The sequence below is a fragment of the Coturnix japonica genome, chromosome 1, assembly GCF_001577835.2.
Source record: "Coturnix japonica isolate 7356 chromosome 1, Coturnix japonica 2.1, whole genome shotgun sequence".
NCBI lineage: Eukaryota > Metazoa > Chordata > Aves > Galliformes > Phasianidae > Coturnix > Coturnix japonica.
In genome coordinates, this window is record NC_029516.1 from 63,278,729 (window position 1) to 63,301,571 (window position 22,843).

The 22,843-nt window shown below is 39.6% G+C and overlaps 2 protein-coding genes and 1 long non-coding RNA gene across 8 annotated transcripts in view; 2 read left to right on the forward strand and 1 right to left on the reverse strand.

The window, feature by feature from the left end:
- The first annotated feature begins 1,173 nt into the window (after window positions 1–1,173).
- On the forward strand, window positions 1,174–20,900 carry LOC107317362 (metallophosphoesterase domain-containing protein 1-like). Of its 5 annotated transcripts, none has more exons than XR_001556842.2 (4): window positions 1,220–1,300; window positions 5,030–5,110; window positions 15,182–15,444; window positions 20,693–20,898. XR_001556842.2 is itself a non-coding variant. In XM_015869948.1 (2 exons), exons 1-2 carry the CDS (start codon window positions 15,293–15,295, stop codon window positions 20,883–20,885), a joined length of 345 nt encoding a protein of 114 aa, XP_015725434.1. In that variant the 5' UTR covers window positions 15,182–15,292; the 3' UTR covers window positions 20,886–20,900. The 5 variants fall into 5 exon arrangements, 1 of the variants encoding a protein (XP_015725434.1); XR_001556841.2 differs by lacking the exon at window positions 1,220–1,300 and adding an exon at window positions 2,913–3,815; XR_001556835.2 differs by lacking the exon at window positions 5,030–5,110 and having other exon boundaries at window positions 1,174–1,300; window positions 20,693–20,897.
- LOC116653797 lies at window positions 12,329–21,133 on the reverse strand. Its single transcript, XR_004308256.1, has 2 exons — window positions 21,068–21,133; window positions 12,329–14,303 (listed from the first exon to the last, which is right to left on the reverse strand). It is a non-coding gene; the product is annotated as an uncharacterized LOC116653797 (long non-coding RNA).
- Window positions 21,134–21,282: 149 nt separating this feature from the next.
- Window positions 21,283–22,843, forward strand: part of LOC107317376 (metallophosphoesterase domain-containing protein 1) — a 48,922-nt gene continuing 47,361 nt past the window's right edge. The window contains exon 1 of one of the 2 annotated variants that reach the window (XM_032446387.1): window positions 21,283–22,193. In XM_032446387.1, coding sequence (XP_032302278.1) covers window positions 22,042–22,193 — 152 coding nt within the window. In that variant the 5' untranslated portion in view covers window positions 21,283–22,041. The remainder of the gene's footprint in view (window positions 22,194–22,843) is intronic. The other variant, XM_015869976.2, reaches the window with a different exon arrangement.

The following is a 22,843-nucleotide window of genomic DNA, read 5'->3' on the forward strand; positions in this document are numbered from 1 at the left end:
GGGAGGGTTCTCGGGTCCAATTTTTTGCTTTCTGACTCAGCCTGGCCTCATCACCACCCGCACACAGAGCAGATAATGGCTCAGTGGGTATCAGAGGTACTCGCCCCCTATGAGAGCCCTCTGCTCCGGCTTGGCTTCTGCTTTGGAAATAGTTTCACTACTGGGCTGGTCTGAAATGCATTTCTGACACAGAACAAATGCCCAAATCCCTGTTCTTTTTTAAGGAATGGATGTTTTCCAGCACACCATTTTTTATTTTCAAGGACTGTTCTATCAAGTGATAAAGTCCCCGTGTGTGCTAAAAGCAGATGTAGCTCACTAATTGTAGCTGGCCATCCAGCACACTTCCTTGCCTGCTAGGAGAGACAGGAGCAGGCGTGCAGGAACTACATTTATCCTTGGAGGGATTTTAAAATATTTCATTTCAGAATCACTTGACGACTGTGCAGCAAAGCCCTTTACATGTAATTTGCCTCTCCTCGATGTATGTGTTTAACTCTCCTACACTCTACTCATAATATCATAGGAGTGCAATATTATATATTTATGATTCGATGATCATGGCCTGATTTTGAAGCTCACAGAAGCCGCGCAAGCTCGGTGCCTCTGAGAGCAACACCGGGTACAGGCAGAAAAAGGGCCTTCCCCTCACACCCCCAAGTTTCCAGTACTCCACCAGCACCTCCCAGCCCACCGCCCTCGGCCGTGACGGGGAGCGGCTCCCCCGACCCCAAGGCGGGGGGGCAAACCCGGGCCGCCGTGAGGAGGGCTGCGGGCCACGGACAGCAGCCGCGGACACCCGCTGCCGCCCTCCCTCCGCCTCACGGGCGGCGCGGCGCGGCCTGGCTACAGCGGACACCCCGACCAACTTCCCCCTGCGCAATGAGGGGACGCGGGGGCGGCCGCCACGGAGCTCCCGCCTAGCCCCTCGCGCCCCAGGGGCTGCCCCGGGGCGGGCGGGCTCCGGCGAGCCCCTTGGGCGGAGGGCATAGAGGCGCGGGGACGGGCTGGCAGCTCGTCCCGGCCAGGGGCCAGGGGCCATGGAGCACCGCGGGCCCCGTGCCCGGCCGGGCTGCTCCGGTCACGGGCCGGGCCGCGGCCGCTCGGTTCTCCGGCGGCGCGGGGCTCCCCGGGCGGGCGGAGAGGAGGGGAGGGCCGGCAGTGGGGGATTCCTGGCCCCCCAAAGGAGGTGGGAGAGGCGGGGAGGGGAGGCTGAGGGGGAGGGGAGGCTGGGCTCCCGGAGAACGAGACGGGCACTCGCACAAAATCCTGCGGTTTCAGAGGAGTCCTGGCGGGCAGGGTAAGTGCTCTGGGGAGCGCCCCTGCTCCGCGGGGTGGGAGCGGGGAGGGATCCGGGCGGCCGCCTCGGGCGGGGTCTGCCCGCGGCTCGGGGCGGGGGCACGGCCTAGGGTCCGCTCCCCGCGGCGGGGTCGGTTGGAGGCGGTGGGGTTCGAGCCTCGGCGCTGCCTTCCTCGTCTGGGGACCGCGGAGAAGGGGGGATGGGTGTGCGTGCGCGGCCGTGCCAGGATCTGGATCCCCCCCGCCTGCCCACCCCCAAGCGCGTCAGGGCTTCGCCTCTCCCAGCCGAGCCTCCCCGCGGCTTCTCCGCGCTCTTTAAAATATATACGCGTATGCCCCAAAGCCGGAGAGAGTGAGGCAGTCCGGCAGGGGGAAGGGCTTTCCCGAAGAGCAGGGGCTGCCAAGAGGCGGAGGGAAGCGCCTCGCAGCTCCCCGCGCCCTGCCTCCATGCCGCTCTGCCGCCGCTCGCCTTCCTTCGGGCCGGAGGAAGGGCTGCGCGAAGGTAAATCCGGGCTGTCAGCCGCTGAGCGGAGCGCTACCAGCCCGCCCTCCCGCCCGCCGCCTCCTCTCTCCGGCCGCGGGGCTGAGGGGGAAGAGGCCGCGCTCCCGCCGGGAAGTTACTTTGTTAGCGAGTTCCCGTGGAGGCTGCGAGCCGCGGGTCGGAAGGAGGGCGGCTCCGTCGGCCCCGGGCAGGTGCGAGGGCACGGACCGCCCAGAGGGAGCTCGGGAGTAGCGGGTGCGGCGGTTCGGCCGGGAAAGGGGAGGTGAGAGCGGGAGAACTTTGGTGGGTGGTAGGAGAGGATCTGGTGACCTCCAAAGTTTTGTTCCGGGAGGAGTGTGTTCAGTAAGTTGCTCAGAATTCGTGCTGATCTTCGTGTCGTGCATCGCGCTGCTGCTTGGTACCCAGCACGCTCCGAGCAGCGGAGCGGGGGGAAAAAATAGACGATTGAAGAGGGTTAGGGAGGGGGGGGTTCGTTGCTTTTCATATACTTCACTGTTTTCTTTATGTTTGCGTTTCTATGGTTTGCACGTTGGGATTGACAGCGTGAAATACATTCTGAAATGCGTATATTTGTGCGTGGCCAACACAGGAGATAGGGATGGGAAGTGTGCAGAATGAGGGCAGGTTTCAGACCTTCCTTTCTCTTTGGCAAATGATCAGTAGTTGAAGGTTTCTGCCTACACCATACATACCTTGATAATGCCTTAATTGGAAGATCTGCTGGTAATGTCCAGTATTGATAACCACTTCAACTTCAGTTAATGCCTAATGAATTTAGTAAGTAATTCAGGCTACGGAGCAAAGGAGCTTTAGTTATTCTGGATAAAATGATAACTGGGCAAGGTTATTAAACTTTGTGATAAGCTTCTGGTGAAGTGAGCTCAGTTTCTCAAGAGAGTATCAGTAGATATTTAAAATGCAGGACTACATTGAAAATGGGTATGGCTGGGATTTGGCTTCCAAGATGAGTGCATCTTTTGAGAAGACTGTTAAGTAGTCATTACAGGACTGTAACATGTGCTGGACCTGAGCGTGTTAAGCTGTGCTGTGCTGTAAATTTGCAGGCAGCGTAGGTATGTATTTTTTATTTTGCATATGATTTTTTTTTTTAAATATTAAATGTGAGGGCTATCCCGTGTGTGTTACATAGATGAATTGATTGACTGTAATCATTAGCCACAGAATTTAAGTGGCATGTTCACACAATTCTAGCTTTGCTCCTCTCGTTTCCTTTGTTGTCTCAGGCTATCTGAGACAGAAGAATCTTAACGTTTCTTGCTTGCACACCATTGTCTGTCTCTTCTCTGTGCCTTCCTTCAGTCTAATTTAAAGCATTGTAACTGCTGTGAATACCTGTATGGATTCACATGGAGAAAAGTGTCTGTGTTAAAGATAAACAATTGTTCCTGTTAGACTAGAGCAAACCCTTCGTGCCCTGTGTGAAAACCTGTTAAAGTGTTATTATAGGGTGCTTTGGTATTAGTTTGTGGTACCAAACAACAAACAACACCAAAGCATGCACAGATAAAGCTGGTGCTCTGATCTTTGTTTAAACAGGTCATGGTTTTTCTTTAATGCTGTCTGCTCATTACAGGAACTGTCAGCAGAAATGTAAAGCGGACCGGAGTTCTGATTTGGAATACATTGCCTATTCTGACATCAGTGTTTCTGCTTCTTGACTTAATGATTACAGTGTTGTTCATGATCATATTTATCTAACCGAATTCATTGTAAAGAATTAGAAAAAAAAAAGTCCATGTTATGTTCTCTTAGGGAAGGAATATGATCAGATCTGCTGCCTCAGATGCTGTCCCTCTCACCTGAAGAGTTACACAGGAGAGGGCTTTTCTCTATTGTAGCAGAACGTGCAGTGGTATATGGAAAGGTTTCTGTTTTTTAAGTCAGCTAGAGTTATGCCACTGAATTATGAGAAAGCTCACGTTCCTTAGAACCAGCTGACCACTTAATTGATGTAGATGCTGTCTGTGAGAAGAAACTATCAGTGAATAAAAATGTGAGTATAAATCCGAGGATTTCAGTATTTTTTTATATGAAATCAGTTTTCATCTCAAATGCTTAATACATGTAGTAATAATTCCCTGACGCTCATTTGATTCCTGTTAAACCTTATTTCAAAGAATTGCAAGCAGCCAGGTTCAGAGAGGATATGTAGAATAATCTGAGGGAAGAGTCTTTCCACAGGGTACTGTTACATTAGTTTATATTGGAGTGTTACAATGTACATTTTGAGATCTCCCAAGAAGACCAAACATAGTGCTGGAAATTGTGATTTGCATATACACCAGGTTGGGTTTTGTGAACATTGTCCATGGGTCAGTTGGGTCTGTGAGACAAGTGTATGAGACAAGTGATACGGTCTCCGATTGTTATTTCTAATAAATATATTTAAATGCACGTTCCTGCTTCAATCCTGAATCTTTCAGGTTTGTTTCAAAACACAAGCAAGGCTGTTAGTGTAAGGGGGTCCTTTAAGGTCACTGGACTGTTATTGTGTGACTTCCTCTTAGAAGGTCATCCTTAGAGGCTAATGTTATTATAAATAAAATACACATGAATGCAATGCTTGGGTAAGGTTATAGAATGACAGTCCAGTGTAAGGTACATTGCAAAAAGGAGCTTTTAGTGTAATGACTATTCACCTGCTTCTGCAGTGACCACCTCCAGAGGGTGAAGCAGTTCATCCTAATGTGACTGCTCACTGCTTGCTTTCATTGTTGAAACTATCAACAAGTGTGACAGTTTTGCTGTGATTTGATGTGACAGTGGGAATTATATTAGGATTAACAAATAACTGTCATGCTGTATATGTAGTAACTTGCAGTTGTAGCTGATTTGGTCTTCATTACACTAACCTAAATACAGACTGCTTTACTCTTTAAATAACCAGTATTTACCATGGGAGTAAAATTGGGCTCATAATGTCATTTAAATATAGTGCACTGTGTATGACAGAAGAGCCAAATTCTTGTGTCTTAAGGATTGGTCATCCTTTATATAAATAATAAATATATATATATATATAAAGGATTACCTATATATATATATATACACACACATACACACACACACACATATATATATTGAGTTGTAATACATACTTCCAGTTGCAAGCACTTGCCACTTACTGATTGTGTCTTTTTAGTTTATATGTTTCTGCTAATAAGATTACTGTATTAAACATACATGACTTTTTTTTTTTTTTGCAAGCTGTCGTGATGCAGTATATTCTCCTGACCTTTCAGGTTCAGTTAATCTATCACACGTGTAGTCCAGCTTCTCTTACAGCAGGTGAGGGTCTTGTCATTCAGCCAAAGATTGGAGCTGACATAGCAGCTGTAGAAACAGCATATGAAGGAGACCAATGGTTACTGATATGTTTGACTATTTTTTTCTTTGCCTTCTCCTAATTGGTTACTTTGCTCAGGCTCCCTCTTTGCCAGCTCTCAGTTGCTTTGTGTTCCCTATGGCTCAAACATCCTGCATAACACTTACTTCCTTTTTTCCTCTTCTCACCTGCTCTATCATATATATATATATATATATGATATATATATATATATATGTTTGTGACGCTAATCCTGCTTATTTTTTCATTCTCTTCAAATGTAAATGAAAGGAATGTTCTGTCATTGCCGTGATCATTTTTTTTTTTCCTGCATTGCTGTATTATTTTTGTCCTACATCCTTGGAGTTTTGATAGACTGTAAGCTCTTCGGGGCGGAAGCTTTTTGCTGCTGTTTGATTGTACAGTGCCTTGCATAATTTATTCTTGGATTTCAGTTGGTCTGTGGACACTCGTGTAACAATAAATAATAATACTGGAATTATGTCTTGTTTATGTAACAGCCTTCCTTCTGGTTTGAGGTAAACCAAAAATATATTGCTCAAAGCTTATCTTCACAGTATTGCTATTCTGATATATATCTTATTTTTTCCCTCAGAGCACATACTGAATCCATAGTGTGAGTTGGTTTTGGTAAAAGTTCAAGGTACCTTGGCTGCTGGAGAGGGAGTGGGATGGATAAAAATCCAGCTACAGCCAGTAGGTAACAAAATACCAAAAAATTGAATAGTAAATAGAAGACCTGACAACACCAAAAATATTCTGACTTTACCAGGTTGATCAAGTAAGGGAAAGAAAGAAAAAGAAAATCCAAAAATGTATAATGGTTTAATTCCACTGCTTTGATGTTTTCCTCCTAGGTGGGCTCTCTGTGGGCATGACCTCATGTGTACAAGGAGTGAACGGTCCAACTTCTGTGTTACTTTATTCCTACCAGTTCTGGGATGGATACCTGGAAAAATAATAAGGGAAAACCCACTGACTCTCTCAAGTTTTGTGTCTATATAAAAACATATATAATATGTAGAAAGCTGTTAAAAACATTTCTTGATTCCTTCTAATAAGATTATACTTAAAGTAGTATTGCTGAAAGTATATTTACATGTAAGCTGTTGCATGTTCTGATTTACACGTTTGCATGCTTGTACTTTGGCATTTCATTCATCTTCAGCTGCAGGTGTTAGACTGGCAACTTTTATTTTCCTATTCTTGTGTATTGACATAGAGATCAGCAATCTTTCAAGTCTGTTTAGTATTAGATTTTCTTCCTGAAATCAGAGGCATATGGTAGCAACAGAGATTCATCCAAATCTGAACAATGCTTCTGGACTAAAAGGGAAGACTCTGTGAGCTGCCCTGCTAGCATCAACATGCCTTTGTGTGGAACAGCAACTCTACCTCTGTGTGCCCTCAGAATGTGGGAGCTGCTGCTTGTTTTGCTGTCTGCTACTTCTGTCCTCAGCCACCCCAGTACCAGCACTGTGCACTGCTGACCCATGAGCTAACCTGCTGGTGGAGGACACTGATTTTGAGTGCTTGCTTTAGAGTAACCTTAACTGGCTGCTAGGCATTTAGTATTAGGCTTTGTCATGTTCTGATAAAATGTTGATATCAGAGCAAACAGGCTAAATCATATGGATTTATTCTGCCCTCAGGTGAGGATGACCTGATTGGCTAAATTCTGTGCTTTTATATTCTATTTCCATGGAAATTAGTTTGGATAAATTCTGTGGCACAGGTAACTTGGATTTGACCTGGTGATGCTTGTCCAGATAAAGGTTAAGAAATTAACATTAGGCAGTTCTCACGAAAGGGTAACAGAAAAGGCCAAAGTTCTTCAGTTGCAGATTTAAACCAACCTTTGTCTTCTTAAATATATGATGTTTCAGTACTTGCATATTCATTTTCTAAGCAAATATTTTAAGAGATTCGAGAGCTTCGTCAGATGATGTGCCCGAACTGCAGACTGAAATGTGGAATCAAAGCACTGCAGTCTTGGTTTACTCCTACTGAGATGACTATTTTTCGTAATTTTTCCACATAACCTGTATTTTAGCTATTTTTTCATTAAGATGACTATTGTCATTTTGGGACTTATAATTTTTTTTTCTGTATGAGCTTGGGATCTTCAGTAGCATAGCAGATTTTGAAACATTACCAGGGATGAAAGCTAATTTTTTAAGAGTGAAGAATGAGTTTTGTGGCTTTTAGGCGTATTTATTTAAAATTTCCTTCCTTAGCAGTAATTACTTAAATAGATGAGCTGCATCAGCAGATATTTTTGGATAAATAGAGCAGCATCGAGCAAAACTATATTTTTCAGGGAAAAGATTTTATTTTCCTTAAGAAAAAATGTATCCATGCAAATATTTTATTCAAATGTGATGTTTTATACATGCAGGGAAGACCGTACGTTACAGTACGCATTTAGCCTTGGCAAATATTCAGTCTGTTTGTAGATCTTAGAGTACTGCAGCGTTTAAAATGTATTTGGTGTATTGTAAAGTCAAAGTTTAAGAAATAGACAGACCTGTATTATTAGTGGGTTGTTATTTATTTGTTTATTTAAATTGAGTAAATTAGCTGTTATTTGTATGGATGAGAACTTGTATCAGAAAATGATAGTCCTGATAATCCCAAATAAGATTTTCATATATAGAAGACTCAGTCATTGTGGTTTTGTGAACTTAGGTAAGTAAACTAGCACAAGTAATTTTAAATCATTACAAAGTGGATAAGCTAAGAAGGTTTTAAAGTGATAATTGTTTTAAATCAACACATTTACATTTTGTAGGCAAATGGATAATTTTGGTGTTTTCTGAATCCATCCATCTCTTTTTCTGTGTGCCGGGTCGGAACTTTGACATAAAGTAGATGCAGTATTTCTTTTGAGGAAATTCCAAAGAAGTGAATGTAAGGGCACAATTCCAAAAGACAAATTATCTCATTTCCTACTTGCTATGTCTATAAAATATTTGCGTGACAGTTAAAGCTAAAAAAAACCAACAAACTATCAAATAGTGTTTGTTATTTATAAAGTAATGAGAGAAACATATATAATACTTGTGCTTGAGAGCAATGGAAAAAAATAATTTGGAGTAAAAGTTAATTTCAGTGACGAATGATGTCATACTGTGTTTGACAGGTCATTGTAATCAGCAAAAAAGAGTAACAGTGTGTTTTTGCATGGTGAGAAATAACTTGGGGGATTTAGTTTTTCCTAATGCACGGTAAGGTAATTATAATTACAGAGAAATAAAAAGTCTTACATAAGTCAGTGGATCTTTTCAAATAACAAAACAGGTTGCTCCATGACTTGTAGATCTACAGTTGAGAAATAGGTGGAATAAATGAACAGACAATAAAGCATTCTTCGACAGATGAAATATAAGTTTTGATAGATCGTGTGTTTCTTCTCATTGAAGTTGGTAGGATTTTGAGGCATCCAGGTAATTGAGAATTATGTCTGCTGTTATTTATCTGGGAGTAACTCAGACGTCTGTTGAGAAGATTCAGAACTGAGTATTATTTGATAACAGTTAGCAAATTCAGGTTTGCTAGTATAGAAAACCATCTCACATGTGTTTTTAAGACGGCCCAAAGGGTCTCCTTAATAAATTATAGAGATTATTTAGATTCTTTACCCATACTCTGAAGAGAGCTGAAACTGGAAGGCAGGATGCTTAGGATGCCTACCTATTAAAGGTAGAACATAAGAAAAAGTTTCTGAAAATGACAGAGAGTAGCAGAACATATGTGTTCTACTTAACAGGTGAGCCATGGTAGAGAGGCATTTTAAAGTTTTTATTCAGATTCTTGACCTTAAGACAACAAGCACAAACATCAGTTGATATCCTTACGTGTTGTGCCCTGAGAAGCAGACAAAGCAATGTATATTGCCACCTCTGGGCCCTCACAGAATTGACTGGTATGCTTGTTCCACTTTTACTGTGGTGATAAACCTGCGCTACAGAACTCCCTCTAATGTATACGTTTATTTGCTGCTTAACAGCAGAGATTTCTTGGAACATGGGACTTTGATGTGGTGCTGCCCTTCAGTTGTGGTCTGCACTGAGCAGGTCTGAGGCACAGAGGCAGCCCAATGCCTTGTGCCAGGCCCGGTGTTATTGCCAAGCCTCTGTGTGTGCCGTGGATCAAGGTCTGGAGACTTGAGGGATGCTGCCTTGGCACAGTGCACCAGAGCTAAATTGACATTTAGGAAAGCTAACATTCTCAAATGCTGTCCTGCTTCAGTAAGCCTAGTGGGGCTAGCTTTCCAAGCAGGAATTCCAGCTCCCTGTGTTTCTAACATAGAACTCTGGGAATCTGGTAAGGGTTGAGGCACCACAAATGACACTACAGATGATAAAACAACACTTCAGATATCCTTGAGGAATCTGTTGATTCTTAAAATGTAGTTTAATACTCACAGTTACAAATTACATGTATGTAAAGCAGTTGCCATGGGGAAAGGAGGCTTGTATGTGCATGTTTCACTTCAATACATTGCACTTTCACTTACTTTTTAAATGCAACTGGTACAAAAAATTGTATTCATATAGAGGGCCTTATAAATCCCATCAGTAGAAGTGACATGAGTGACCTTAGAACCTACAAATGTCTCTGATGATGCTGCCTTCACTTCAAAGTCCATGATTGTGTTAAGAGCATTCAAATTCCTCATTTGTCAAGTGAATTTGCTTGGTCTCTTAAGGGAAGACTCGGTGGTTTTTGTTTGCCAGGACTTGCATTTAGTTTCACAAAATGAAGAGAAGGAAGAGGAGGGTTTATTACTTTGGAAAAGCTTTTATCTGCAGAGTGATTTGCTTGGCTCATCCTTTCCCACAGAATAATGCCTTTTTAGGATTGTTTCAGCATTCATTTTCTGATGACAGAACTGGAAATAGCAGCCTAATGCCATCGATTAGTATGGACTGTGCGAAATGGATATTTTCAACAGGAAAAAGAATAGTTTTCAGCCTATTTCTCATAGTAATCACTTTACTGGTTTCATTATGTTCACTTATTGCTGGACAGTCTGTTTGTGTGTGTATTGGGGGGGGGGAGATTTAAAACAAAAAATAACAGTAATTTGTTATCACAAAGCCAAACACTAGGGGTTTTAATAGTGTTATTCTGACAATTGGTACCACTGCTGCTGAATGTTATGTGGCACTTTTTTTTAAATTTCCCCCCATTTTTTTTTTCTTTTAAATAAAGAGCCTGCTTCTCTGTGTAGAGAATGACCTGACAGCCTATGAAGAACAGCTTACCCTCAGTATAGGGAACAACCTGAACTCTTGGTGAAGCTCTAGGAGGGGTTTTCTGCTTACCAATATTCCAAGATTACCAGTATTCAGTTTCTATTGGAAGGTATCCCCATGACAGGGAGTTGGACTAGATGGTCTTTAAGGTACTTCTCACCTCAGACCATTCTACGATTCTCTGATTTGCACAAGAAGCGTGTATGTGATTTTGTGGTCTATCAGAAGCTCTCATGTGCTTTGTTAAGGTATTTTAGTGCTGTTGTATCACTGGCTTTCCCTGAAAAAATACAGCTTTGATGTTTTATAGCTGCATGAAGATGGCTTTTTTTACTACTGCATTTTATTTCTTCATTGACTCCCCAAATCCCAGCTCGTCATACTCTCTGAACAAAACGTGTTTTCTGTAGCTTCCACTGACCTAGTACCTGCTTCTCTTCTTTGTTCATGGTATCTCACTGTTGCTGATGCAATATCTGGCAGTTTCACCTCTTCAGCTTTCTTGCTGTGATGTGCTCCAGCCATGTTAAGCCTTTTGATCTCCAGGTTTTTTGTAACTAGAGTTTTATTTCTTATTTGTAGCTTGTTCTTATCATCGATGTCATCAACACCATCAGTATTTTATCTTGATTTCTAATTATTGTTTCAGTGACGTCTACTTGAGCTGTGTTGTTCTTAAGTCTAGATTCTTATATCTTATTTCTGGAATAGCTGACAAGAAGTCTCAGTATTGCTTGTAGGATTGAGACAAAGAGTAGATGATAGCAGTGGAGGTGATGGAATAAGATCTAATGAGAGACAGTGGGCAAGAGTGTGCTGAAGGTTGTACAGAAAATGAAATAGAATCTGGGAGAGAAGTGAGATTAAAATAAAATATTGGCCTGAAGTGTGTGTGTGTGGGGGGGGGGGGGGGGGGGGGGGGGGGGGGGAGGGGTTGGGAGAAGAAGAAGGAAAGGGATGCATAGAAAGGCTGGAGAATTGATGTTAAAATTAAGATGCTGGCTATACTAGAAATTCCAGGCTGAGAAAGTAAAAAAAATTTAATATTCTTTTTTAATTTTGAGAACTGAATTCAGCAAATGACTTAAATATATGTTTGACTGGGAGCACCTACCTGATCCAATAATTCCTTAGGATAGGTGGTGACCCATATAGTTTATGGCCTGATGCAAAGCCTGCTGAAGGTGGTCTAGCAGTGTCCATTGTATACAGCAGGCTTTGGATCAAGCCTCTTTGAACCTTTGAGCACATGTTAAAAAAGGCACCTGAAAGATAATGTATGGAGAACATTCCTGACATCAGTAAGGAAATGGCTTAGCTGGTTTAATAGCTTTTTCTCAGTCTGTGATTCTAACAGCCAGGTTTGTGATATTTATTTTAGTATTCATGTTCTTGCAGTCCTTTTTACATTTCCCTGTTTTTCTCTGGCAGACATCCCGCAGCTCCATAAGTCTGGGGGAAGAGGATGGTTAGCATGTTGTTGCTGTGGGGATTTGAGTCTTAGTGCTCTGTGTTGGTAATGCTGGGCATATAAATTTTAAAACTTGCATACTAGAGATGCAGATAATTATTTCCCCACTATATTTTATACTCTGGTCTAGGCAAGAAAGAAATTTCAGTGTGTTAAAAGAAGATAAAGTTACGATTGTAGGGACTATTGGAAATGGAAACAGAAAGAGGGGAGTAATGGGTGTCAGTCTAGTTATCAGTCAAGCTAGAAAGAGACAGCTTGTTCTGTCGAACACGAAGAATGTTCGTAGTCAGCCAAACACTTATGCAGGAAAGCAGCCCTAGACTGAAAGGTAAGGTTCAAAGACATCTGTGTATGTTTCTGAAATGAGCTTGAATGAAGCTAGCTATTGAATTATGCTTACTGATTATGCGTGTTACAGTATTTGATTTTTGTTTAGCATAAGCTATTCATCCAATTGCTAGCTATCTTATTTTTATTGCAGTATTTGTCTCTTTTTTTCTTTTCTTCCCACCCCCTCTTGCCTTGGATGCTTTTTACGTGTCCAGAGTTGACACTGGATGACTGTCATTGGGCAGAAGGCTTAGCGATGCTGTGATGTCTCTCTTTTTCTTTTCTTTTTTTCCTTTTAAGTGAGACATGTTGCCTTCCAATTTCCTACAGATTCATGTGGTGAACTTCTTGCTTAATGTCTGTGGCTAGCATCCTCGCAGGCTTGCCTAATGGTGTGATTCACATGCTCTCCCATGTGCAGCGATTGATTCCCTGCTTAAAGGAGCTTTTCAGCACTAAATGATGCATCTGTGGTGTACTTGCTGTGCTTAGTTTTGTTTGCAAACAAAGGGGGGAAAAAACATTACTTTGAATTAGTTTGTGTTGATAAGCACAGATTTTCCCCTTACTTGGGAAGAAAAAGTAGAGCTTAAGAGTGCACATTGGGGTGCCAGGGTCCATCTGCTTCTCCTCTCCTTTGACGTATCACTTAAGAGCAGTCATAGAAGATAGGACTAAACAGGGGGGTAACAAAAATGTGTCTTGTCTGCTTTGGGCACTGTGGGTTTCCTAAGGCCAATGGGAGATTCTTGGTCCTGCCAGGCAGTGCCTTAATGCCTTTGCAGCTTCAGTTCAGCTATGTGTAAGGTGGGCATGAGCCTTGAATTATAAAACACAGAGTGTTTTTTAAGGTAATTTGAAATCCTCATGTAGAGCTGTGGAGTCATATATTATTAATCATACTGGAGAATATTTCTAGAAGTCTCCAGTCCTAATGTTTTCTCGCAAACACAAGTAGGTTCACTAGGAACAGTTTACCCCCTATAAAATGCCTGACCGTGCCCATTCAAACTTCTTTACAAAAGCTTCATTTATTACAGGAAGCTCCTCAGGGAGGATTCTTCACATCTGCCATCATAATTTCTTATTTCCTAAGCGCTGCAATTTGTACTTGATTATTCTTAGAAGAATCGTGCCTCCCTTCCCTCCCCCTGCTCTGGCACATTCCATTGTGCTGCTGCTAGTTCATGTAGCCTGCACGCAGCATCTGAGAGTGTTTAAACCCAAATTTTTATCTGTTGTTATTCTACTATTTCTTTACCCCATTTTTTAATTTTTTTTTTTAGGGGGTTGGGGGGGGTGGGGGCAGCTGCTTTTTTATTCTCCGACAGGTTTTCTGTGGGTTGTTAGCGACATTGGCATGTCATCATTTTGCAGCCATTCAGCAGGTAACAAAAACGAACTGAATCTCTCATTCCAGCTTTCTAAGGACAGGTTTCCCAAAACAAATATACACCACCTCTTCATGGAGCACTTAATATCTCTAGTAGATAGAAGGACTGAAGCCCAGGTTTTTGAAGATACTTAGGTACTTGACTCCCACTAGAACTGATTAGACCTAGGTACCTATAAAAAACTTTAAAACTTTGAGTGACTGTGAAGACCTTCCTCATCCATCACTTGGCAATGGTCCCATCAGAATGGAAGTATTTCATATCAGCAAGGTCACATAAAAAACTTGTAGTTCTGCTTTCCAGAAACTGCTCATATCAGATGAATTGCTGCATTCTACCATAGCTTTTCTTGAAATACAGCTTCTGAAGCAGATTACTTATATTTGCTAGAGGAAAAAAGCCCTTGCTTACATAAAAATAAATGTTTAAGGCAGACAACTTTTAAAAATGACACAACGTTATACTGCAAAAATACCCACCTGTATTCCTTATAATCCATTTTTTATTAAAACTGAGAAATAAAAGTAAAATTCACATTTAAATTACATTCTGCTGTTTCTAGGGGATACTCTTTACATTCCATTTGGTTTCACTTTGCAGTTCCTCTACTCATTTTCAGTACTGTTGTTATAGACGTATGTAACCTTCAGAGAACATTTATTCCCAAACATAAAACCTCTATGGATTTTGCCGTTTTATATTTAATAACATTTACCTCTGTGTTAGACTTCAAATATATGTGTGTGTGTGTGTATTTATATGTGTATATATACACATATACACACACACACACACATATTATATATAAATATTATATATATATATATATTATAAAATATATAAAAATAGTTTTATAAAAATATATATTTTATATATATATATATATATACATATATATATATATATATTCCCCCATTGAATCCAGATTTTGGAGCTAGTGCTAAAAAGGGAATGTGTTTGAAGTGGGGAAGTTGTCTTGTATGTATCAGGTCCTTCTGGTTGCTGCAGAGCCCGGATCATGTGTGTGGAAAGCTGAGTTTGTTTTATTCCTTTGGATTTGAAGAACAAACACTCGCATTGCATCCCATTGTTAAATGGCATAGACTTTCTTAAGAATTGGTAAAACTGATTCTTTTTAATTAAATCACACTTTAGTCACGCACAGATGCGTATTCAGTTTCAGGTTTGGGGCTTTCTTGGAGGGAAATGGGATATAAACATTCAACAATTCAATCAGGAAAAAAAAGTAAATGTGTTGATGAGACATCAATATTTGACACACCATTCTGTATTAGATCTGTATTAAATGTCTGAAATGTTTGAGCAAGTTGTCTCCCATATTCTGTTGCAAGCTTACTTCCCCCTCCCACTTCCCGCCCTCAACTGAAGTGTGTTCGTCAGATTGCTGAATTGGAAAGGTTTGTAATGAATTCTTTGAGCTCTGCCTCTTCCTCCTTACCTCCTCCTTGATTTTCGTCTCATAATAAATAAAGTAAATCTTAAAACAGATTAACTGTCAAACAGTAATGCTCTGTCTCTTCCATCTACTTTTAGGTTTTTCAAAGAGAGGTGTGCTGATTAGGTAAGATGTCATGGTCTTTTCCCGTCGATGTAGGAAGATAGCAGATATGATTGCCTGAAAAAGCAGAGCTACCCAGTGCAAGCATGGCTTTCGCCCAGTCGCACATTATGGCAGCTAGAAGGCATCAGCACAGTAGACTCATAATTGAAGTGGATGAGTACAGCTCCAACCCCACACAGGCTTTCACGTTCTACAACATTAACCAGGGACGTTTTCAGCCCCCACATGTGCAAATGTAAGTATTACAGTTTTGTTATTGCTCTAGCACAGCCTTCTGAATTGTTATTGCCTTGTCAATGTGGTATTTGATGGACCAGTCAAAAAGAACGCGAGAAAAACTGTTTTGCTGCCTTTCTAATAATAATTACTACAATGATACAAAATCAGTCCATTTGGGAAGTATAAGTACTTTGATAGAAAGATCACTCCACTAGCATAACTTTAATACATAATAGTATAAAAAAAATAAATAAACATCTAGCCATGATAATAAAACAAGAAATTCTACAGGGCTGATACTCTCTGCAATCTTAATAGTTGTTTGTTTGCATTGTGCACTTCCCTATTGATGTAAATAGCTTTTGAAGTACCAAGCTTATATTTGTACAACAGATATTGTTTGGTTAGTTATATTACAGACACATACAAGAAAAAAATGACATCAATAAGTAAAATGGTGTGGGCATCCATCCGACAACTTACTTTCATATCGATGCACTGAAGATGCCAAGTGCCTAAAGAGTAATTAAAATAATGTGTTTGTTTCTGACTTCTTATATAATGACAGCATCAGTAAAATTAACTGCTCTAAATGATTTACTTGTACCGTAAAGTGGAGAATTATAATTACAAAATGAAACCTGCCATAAAATTTAAAGCCAGAAGGAAGAGCAAAACAGTAAAGCTATTACAAATAAATTAAGTATAAAAATCTACTGTAAAATACTTTTATAGGGAATAAAAATGTCTGCTCCATTTTATTGTGTTTATTAAAGAGGAAAGCAGCCTTATCTTTAGATGAGAGGACTGGTGTTAATTTCTATTTATTTATTTATTTATTTATTTAATTAATTATTTTAAGGAAAGCTTTTTCTTTTACCAAGTCTGAATAAAATATCCCCTCATTCACATTTTTGATATTTAATATGAATTGATAATTTCCAGACATAGACCATGATTTCTGCAGTTGAAAATGTCAGCAGTTATGAGTGGTTGAATGTTGTGTGTCTGTTTAGTGAATGCTTATGTATATCTTTTGGCATAAATAGATACTTTGTTATATATATATATTATATACACAGACACACACACACACACACAAATATATATATATATGTATGTATATATGTGTATGTATGGAGACTGACATAGAGCAGGGTGATGAGCAAACATTTGTTTTTTGAGGGCAGTGTGTTAGCTTGTAATCTGTGTTGGGGTTTTTAGGTACTATTGAAATGCAAACAGTAGAATGAGTTGAGTGTCAGCAGTGGTAAACATCTTTTGTTTATAGAGCTGGCAAATGTTAGCAAAAGTACAAACAAACAAATGTGGGTTTAGAAGTACTTTTATAAATGAAAATGCTAAATGCAGGTTACTTTATTTGTCGAAGCTTGGCCATTCTTCATGTATATTCAGGCAGTTCCTGGACACTCTGAACTTGTTCTCTGGATCTAATAGCTGAGTGTGTTTTACTGCACTGAAAATAGGTTTTTTATTAGAATCATAAAATCACCAAGGTTGGTAAAGACCTCCAAGATCATCCAGTTCAACTGTCTCACAGTATTCCACACTAAACCATGTTCCTCAGAACCACATCTAAACATTTCTTGAACACCTCCAAGGACGGTGACTCCACCGCCTCCCTGGGCAGCCTATTCCAGTGTCTGACCACCCTTTCTGAGAAATTTTTTTTTCTAATATCAAGCCTGAACTTCCCATGGTGCAACTTGTGACAGGACAAGATGGAATGGCTTCAAGATATGCAGGAGAATAGGCCAATCCCCACATCGTTACAGTCTCTGTTCAGGTTGTTACAGGGAGCAAAAAGGTCTCCTCCCAAGCCCCTCTTTTCTAGACTAAACAAATAACTGCTTGGTACTCAACAATATGCAGCTTGAATTTCTAACCAGTGGCAAACAAATCATGTTACCAGAGGGCTGAGAAAATCAACTATATCTTCAACAAGTTCAATGTTTAAGCAAATAGTTGAAAATAAGCTATCCTTAGAAAACTATTCCTTAGAAGAATTTAGCACTCTCTTACAAATGATTAAAGAAACTTGTGCATGCAGAAAAACAGGTTAAATAAATTGAAACATATACCACAATCTGACCTGCTTTTTTTCTTGGTACAGAAATTGTAAAGAATGTTTCTGATTACCATCAGGATTGCTTTTGCTTCCAGTGAATAGAGCAGTGACAAAGAAAGAGAAGGTATATACAGTGTGTAACAAAAGCACCTTTATTCACATAATGGTTGGTGAAATCTCAACTTTAGCGTGTAGAAGTTTTGTCATTAACTTCAGAGAGGAAAGGGCTTTGCCTCGTCTGTGTATAGGCCAAAATACGTAGGTTGCAGCCAATCATAAACACGCTTCAGATAGACCCGTTAACATCTGATCTTGTGGTAAAGTACTTGAATTGCAGTTATTTCTGTTGCTCATCTACTGAATCCAATTCTTCTTGGGTCCTCAGTGCAGTTCTACTAAACTTTTTGGCGTACTGACAACAGTCCTGTAGCCCCATCTTAGTCTATCGTTCTCATGCTTGTGAGATGACTGGATTGCCACTGGCAGGAGGAGTGGCAGATTTTGACAGTGTTCTCAGATTTATCAGTCACTCCTAAGAAGTTCTTGTCTTCTGTTTTTTGGGAACCTCCTCTAAAGTCTGGTCTAAAAACTCATTCTTATCACTTTTTTTGTTTTGTTTTTTTTCCCCCCTGAGGTTTTAACTTTGCTTTTCAGTTTCTTAGCAAGTTTACATGTTGTTTTATATTAAAAAAATAGCATTTTTGCAAAAAAAAAAAATCAGATCTTTCTTTCTCTGCTCATGCTGCAAGTGCATTGAGTGTTGGTGTGACAGCGGCTGTGGCAACGTGTTACCCAAAAATATGAGGATCCAGCCTTCAGAAATCATTTCTAATAAAACTTAGATGCATTTGTGAAATCTGACGTATGTTTTTGCCTATATATGGCGTCACTGTGTGCATACCACTTCAGCATGAAAATGTGCATCTTGTTTATTTGTGGGGTTTTTTTTGTTTGTTTGTTTGTTTTTAGTGTTGATATCTTTTCTCCATGAACACTATTTGACCCGCTGCATGGGCTCTGAAAGTTAAGCATATCTCAGCAGACAGGAAAATGCTGTCCGCACCCCCTCCCTCCTCATCCAAAGAAACAGCAAATGTATTGCACACTTGGTTTGCTGTGGTAAGACCCTTGTTTTTCCATTTAATTCTGATGCAGCAACAAGGGAAATACATGCTACCCCCTGAGGAGGAACTCTGTGAATTAAATGCAGTATCCTTTATGCAAACTGAACCTTAAAACAACCCTCACTCTGTAGTCCAACCATTCTCCATCCTATGCTACTACCCATGGTACCTCCACTCACAGTCCATAGAGCTTCCTCTGTGTCAGCTCTCATCCCTGGGAAACAGAGGCATTTGTAATACCTTGTTGCAATCATGTAGCTGCAGTGTTTGAGGTTGTGACCTCTCATACCGGTGCACCCCATCTAAATCTTTTCTATGGCCTTCACCCAGCATACGTACTCCCTCAGCCGTGCACATAGTGTTTGCATCTTCTGTGTCTCAGGGTCCAAATGTTTCACTTTTTCGACTGAGTTTTACAGTTTTTATTACGTGCTTACTTAGATGTAATCTAAGTGCGCTGACATGCATGTTATGCTGGGTGCTCACTGGGTAGAATCTGATCATGGCTGGCTTTTCTTCTTACTCACATGTCATTATTTTCTGCTCAGAAACAGGAAGTTTGGAGAGAGTTGAAGGGTACTCATCGTGGTTTCTCTAGTATCGCTGTAAAAAAATTAGCAGCAAAACCACCTCGCAAATAGCTGAAGCTTAGTGTGCTAGATTCAAAACAAAACAAAGCCACTGCACTTCTTCCTAAAACCTGTAAGAAAGATGGATGCAATGTAATTTATTCATACTCAATTTTTATAATTACAAAAAAATGCTAAGAATGTTTATATTTAGTATGACGTGAAGACTTAGATTATATCCATTTATTGTGTGAAGTTGTCAAAAGTTCCTCAGTATCCATACATATAATAGAATTCTTCTTTCACTTCAGGAAAAAACTGTGTGATTAGAAATGTTTATCTTACATCTTTCAAGTAATAAGATGTCTTCGGGTAATTTACCCAACAAACTCAGGGGCGGTGTTCTTAATAACAAAGATCTCTAACTTTTTTTCTGTGTTCCTTTATATAATACCAAGATCCTGAACTGAAGCACAACCAGTAAGGAATGTATTACATGTGGCAATAGTGAAGAAAAGTAGTTTTGTTTTTCCTTTCAGGATGACTGTTTTAAAAGTAAAATAATTCATAGTATTTCTGTATACCTCTCTGGTGATGCAAATATAATTCTTGCATCTCTGACTTTATAATTTTATTCCACCAGAATTCCCTTACTGGAATAGCAGATAATGGTATAGCTGTATATGGATACGTTTGCTTCTATATATTCTAACTATAGCTAGAGAGTAAAAAGACTGAAAGAGTTGGAAATAAGTATGCCTCACATAGCAGAGAGGTGTTTTCTGCTTTACTCTTCTAACTTATAAGCTGTAAGTCTCAGCAAACTTGTTTCTTTTTCTCAGTTCTGAATACTGAGATTGGGTTCTGAACAATGCAGCCTCACCCCTCACAGCATCTGATTTCATTTAGTATAATTAAGCCCAGAAAGTTACCACAATAGTCAGACTTGAACGTACATTTACAGCTGTTGTCGGAATGATTCTTATCTTGCATTGCATTAGCAGACTGAAACATATCTCCAAAATGTATTAATTAAATTTGCTGGAATTATATAACTTGCTGAAAAAAGTTATAATTAAAAAATGCATTTTAAAATGTATTTATGTATCTGAAATAAATCTTTTCTCTGTGTACCATGTAATCATATTTAAACAATAAAACAGGATAGCACTCTTCCTTTGAATCTGTTGATGCCTTTGATTTATTTGTAAGTTTTCGTTTGAGAGTTACTGCCATAGTTCAGTTTCTCTCGCTTAATCTCTTTAATTTAATCCAACAAATACTGAGAATGTTGTGATGTGAACATCAAGGATTTTTGTACCTCCCGTTAGTGTTAGTTTTGTTTTAATAAATCTCTTCCATCAGACAGATCTATAAGACTGTGTAATCTTTTGTAAAGGTAAAAATTAGTATTAGAATTGCAAATTAGACACTGGAAGTTCATATGTACTTTATAACCTTGTTATGATGCATTTCCTGCAGGGTTGATCCGGTGCCCCATGATGCTCCCAAACCTCCAGGGTATACTCGATTTGTCTGCATTTCTGATACTCACTCGAGAACTGATCCCATCCAAATGCCATATGGAGATGTGTTAATACATGCTGGTGATTTCACTGAGCTGGGACTTCCTAGTGAAGTAAAAAAATTCAACGAGTGGCTAGGTAGGTACTGAAATCTGTGTGGATTTGAAAGTAAATTTGTTTACTCAATGTATCTGCTCCTTCTGCCTCCCAATAAAAACCACCATGCAGTTGGGAATGATGAATATTAATTTGTCTTAAATTTGAATGGCAATGAGCAGGAATCAGATATTTCTTTTTCTTTTTTTTTTTTTTTTNTTCCCAAACATAAAACCTCTATGGATTTTGCCGTTTTATATTTAATAACATTTACCTCTGTGTTAGACTTCAAATATATGTGTGTGTGTGTGTATATATACATACACACACACACACACACATATATATATAAATATTATATATATATATATATTATAAAATATATAAAAATAGTTTTATAAAAATATATATTTTATATATATATATATATATACATATATATATATATATATTCCCCCATTGAATCCAGATTTTGGAGCTAGTGCTAAAAAGGGAATGTGTTTGAAGTGGGGAAGTTGTCTTGTATGTATCAGGTCCTTCTGGTTGCTGCAGAGCCCGGATCATGTGTGTGGAAAGCTGAGTTTGTTTTATTCCTTTGGATTTGAAGAACAAACACTCGCATTGCATCCCATTGTTAAATGGCATAGACTTTCTTAAGAATTGGTAAAACTGATTCTTTTTAATTAAATCACACTTTAGTCACGCACAGATGCGTATTCAGTTTCAGGTTTGGGGCTTTCTTGGAGGGAAATGGGATATAAACATTCAACAATTCAATCAGGAAAAAAAAGTAAATGTGTTGATGAGACATCAATATTTGACACACCATTCTGTATTAGATCTGTATTAAATGTCTGAAATGTTTGAGCAAGTTGTCTCCCATATTCTGTTGCAAGCTTACTTCCCCCTCCCACTTCCCGCCCTCAACTGAAGTGTGTTCGTCAGATTGCTGAATTGGAAAGGTTTGTAATGAATTCTTTGAGCTCTGCCTCTTCCTCCTTACCTCCTCCTTGATTTTCGTCTCATAATAAATAAAGTAAATCTTAAAACAGATTAACTGTCAAACAGTAATGCTCTGTCTCTTCCATCTACTTTTAGGTTTTTCAAAGAGAGGTGTGCTGATTAGGTAAGATGTCATGGTCTTTTCCCGTCGATGTAGGAAGATAGCAGATATGATTGCCTGAAAAAGCAGAGCTACCCAGTGCAAGCATGGCTTTCGCCCAGTCGCACATTATGGCAGCTAGAAGGCATCAGCACAGTAGACTCATAATTGAAGTGGATGAGTACAGCTCCAACCCCACACAGGCCTTCACGTTCTACAACATTAACCAGGGACGTTTTCAGCCCCCACATGTGCAAATGTAAGTATTACAGTTTTGTTATTGCTCTAGCACAGCCTTCTGAATTGTTATTGCCTTGTCAATGTGGTATTTGATGGACCAGTCAAAAAGAACGCGAGAAAAACTGTTTTGCTGCCTTTCTAATAATAATTACTACAATGATACAAAATCAGTCCATTTGGGAAGTATAAGTACTTTGATAGAAAGATCACTCCACTAGCATAACTTTAATACATAATAGTATAAAAAAAATAAATAAACATCTAGCCATGATAATAAAACAAGAAATTCTACAGGGCTGATACTCTCTGCAATCTTAATAGTTGTTTGTTTGCATTGTGCACTTCCCTATTGATGTAAATAGCTTTTGAAGTACCAAGCTTATATTTGTACAACAGATATTGTTTGGTTAGTTATATTACAGACACATACAAGAAAAAAATGACATCAATAAGTAAAATGGTGTGGGCATCCATCCGACAACTTACTTTCATATCGATGCACTGAAGATGCCAAGTGCCTAAAGAGTAATTAAAATAATGTGTTTGTTTCTGACTTCTTATATAATGACAGCATCAGTAAAATTAACTGCTCTAAATGATTTACTTGTACCGTAAAGTGGAGAATTATAATTACAAAATGAAACCTGCCATAAAATTTAAAGCCAGAAG

Coding starts and splice junctions, on each gene's coding strand:
- LOC107317362 (XM_015869948.1), top strand. CDS start 15,293: ATGGCTTTCGCCCAGTCGCACATTATGGCAGCTAGAAGGCATCAGCAC. Junction 15,445..20,692: donor CAGCCCCCACATGTGCAAAT/GTAAGTATTACA, acceptor CATTTCCTGCAG/GGTTGATCCGGTGCCCCATG.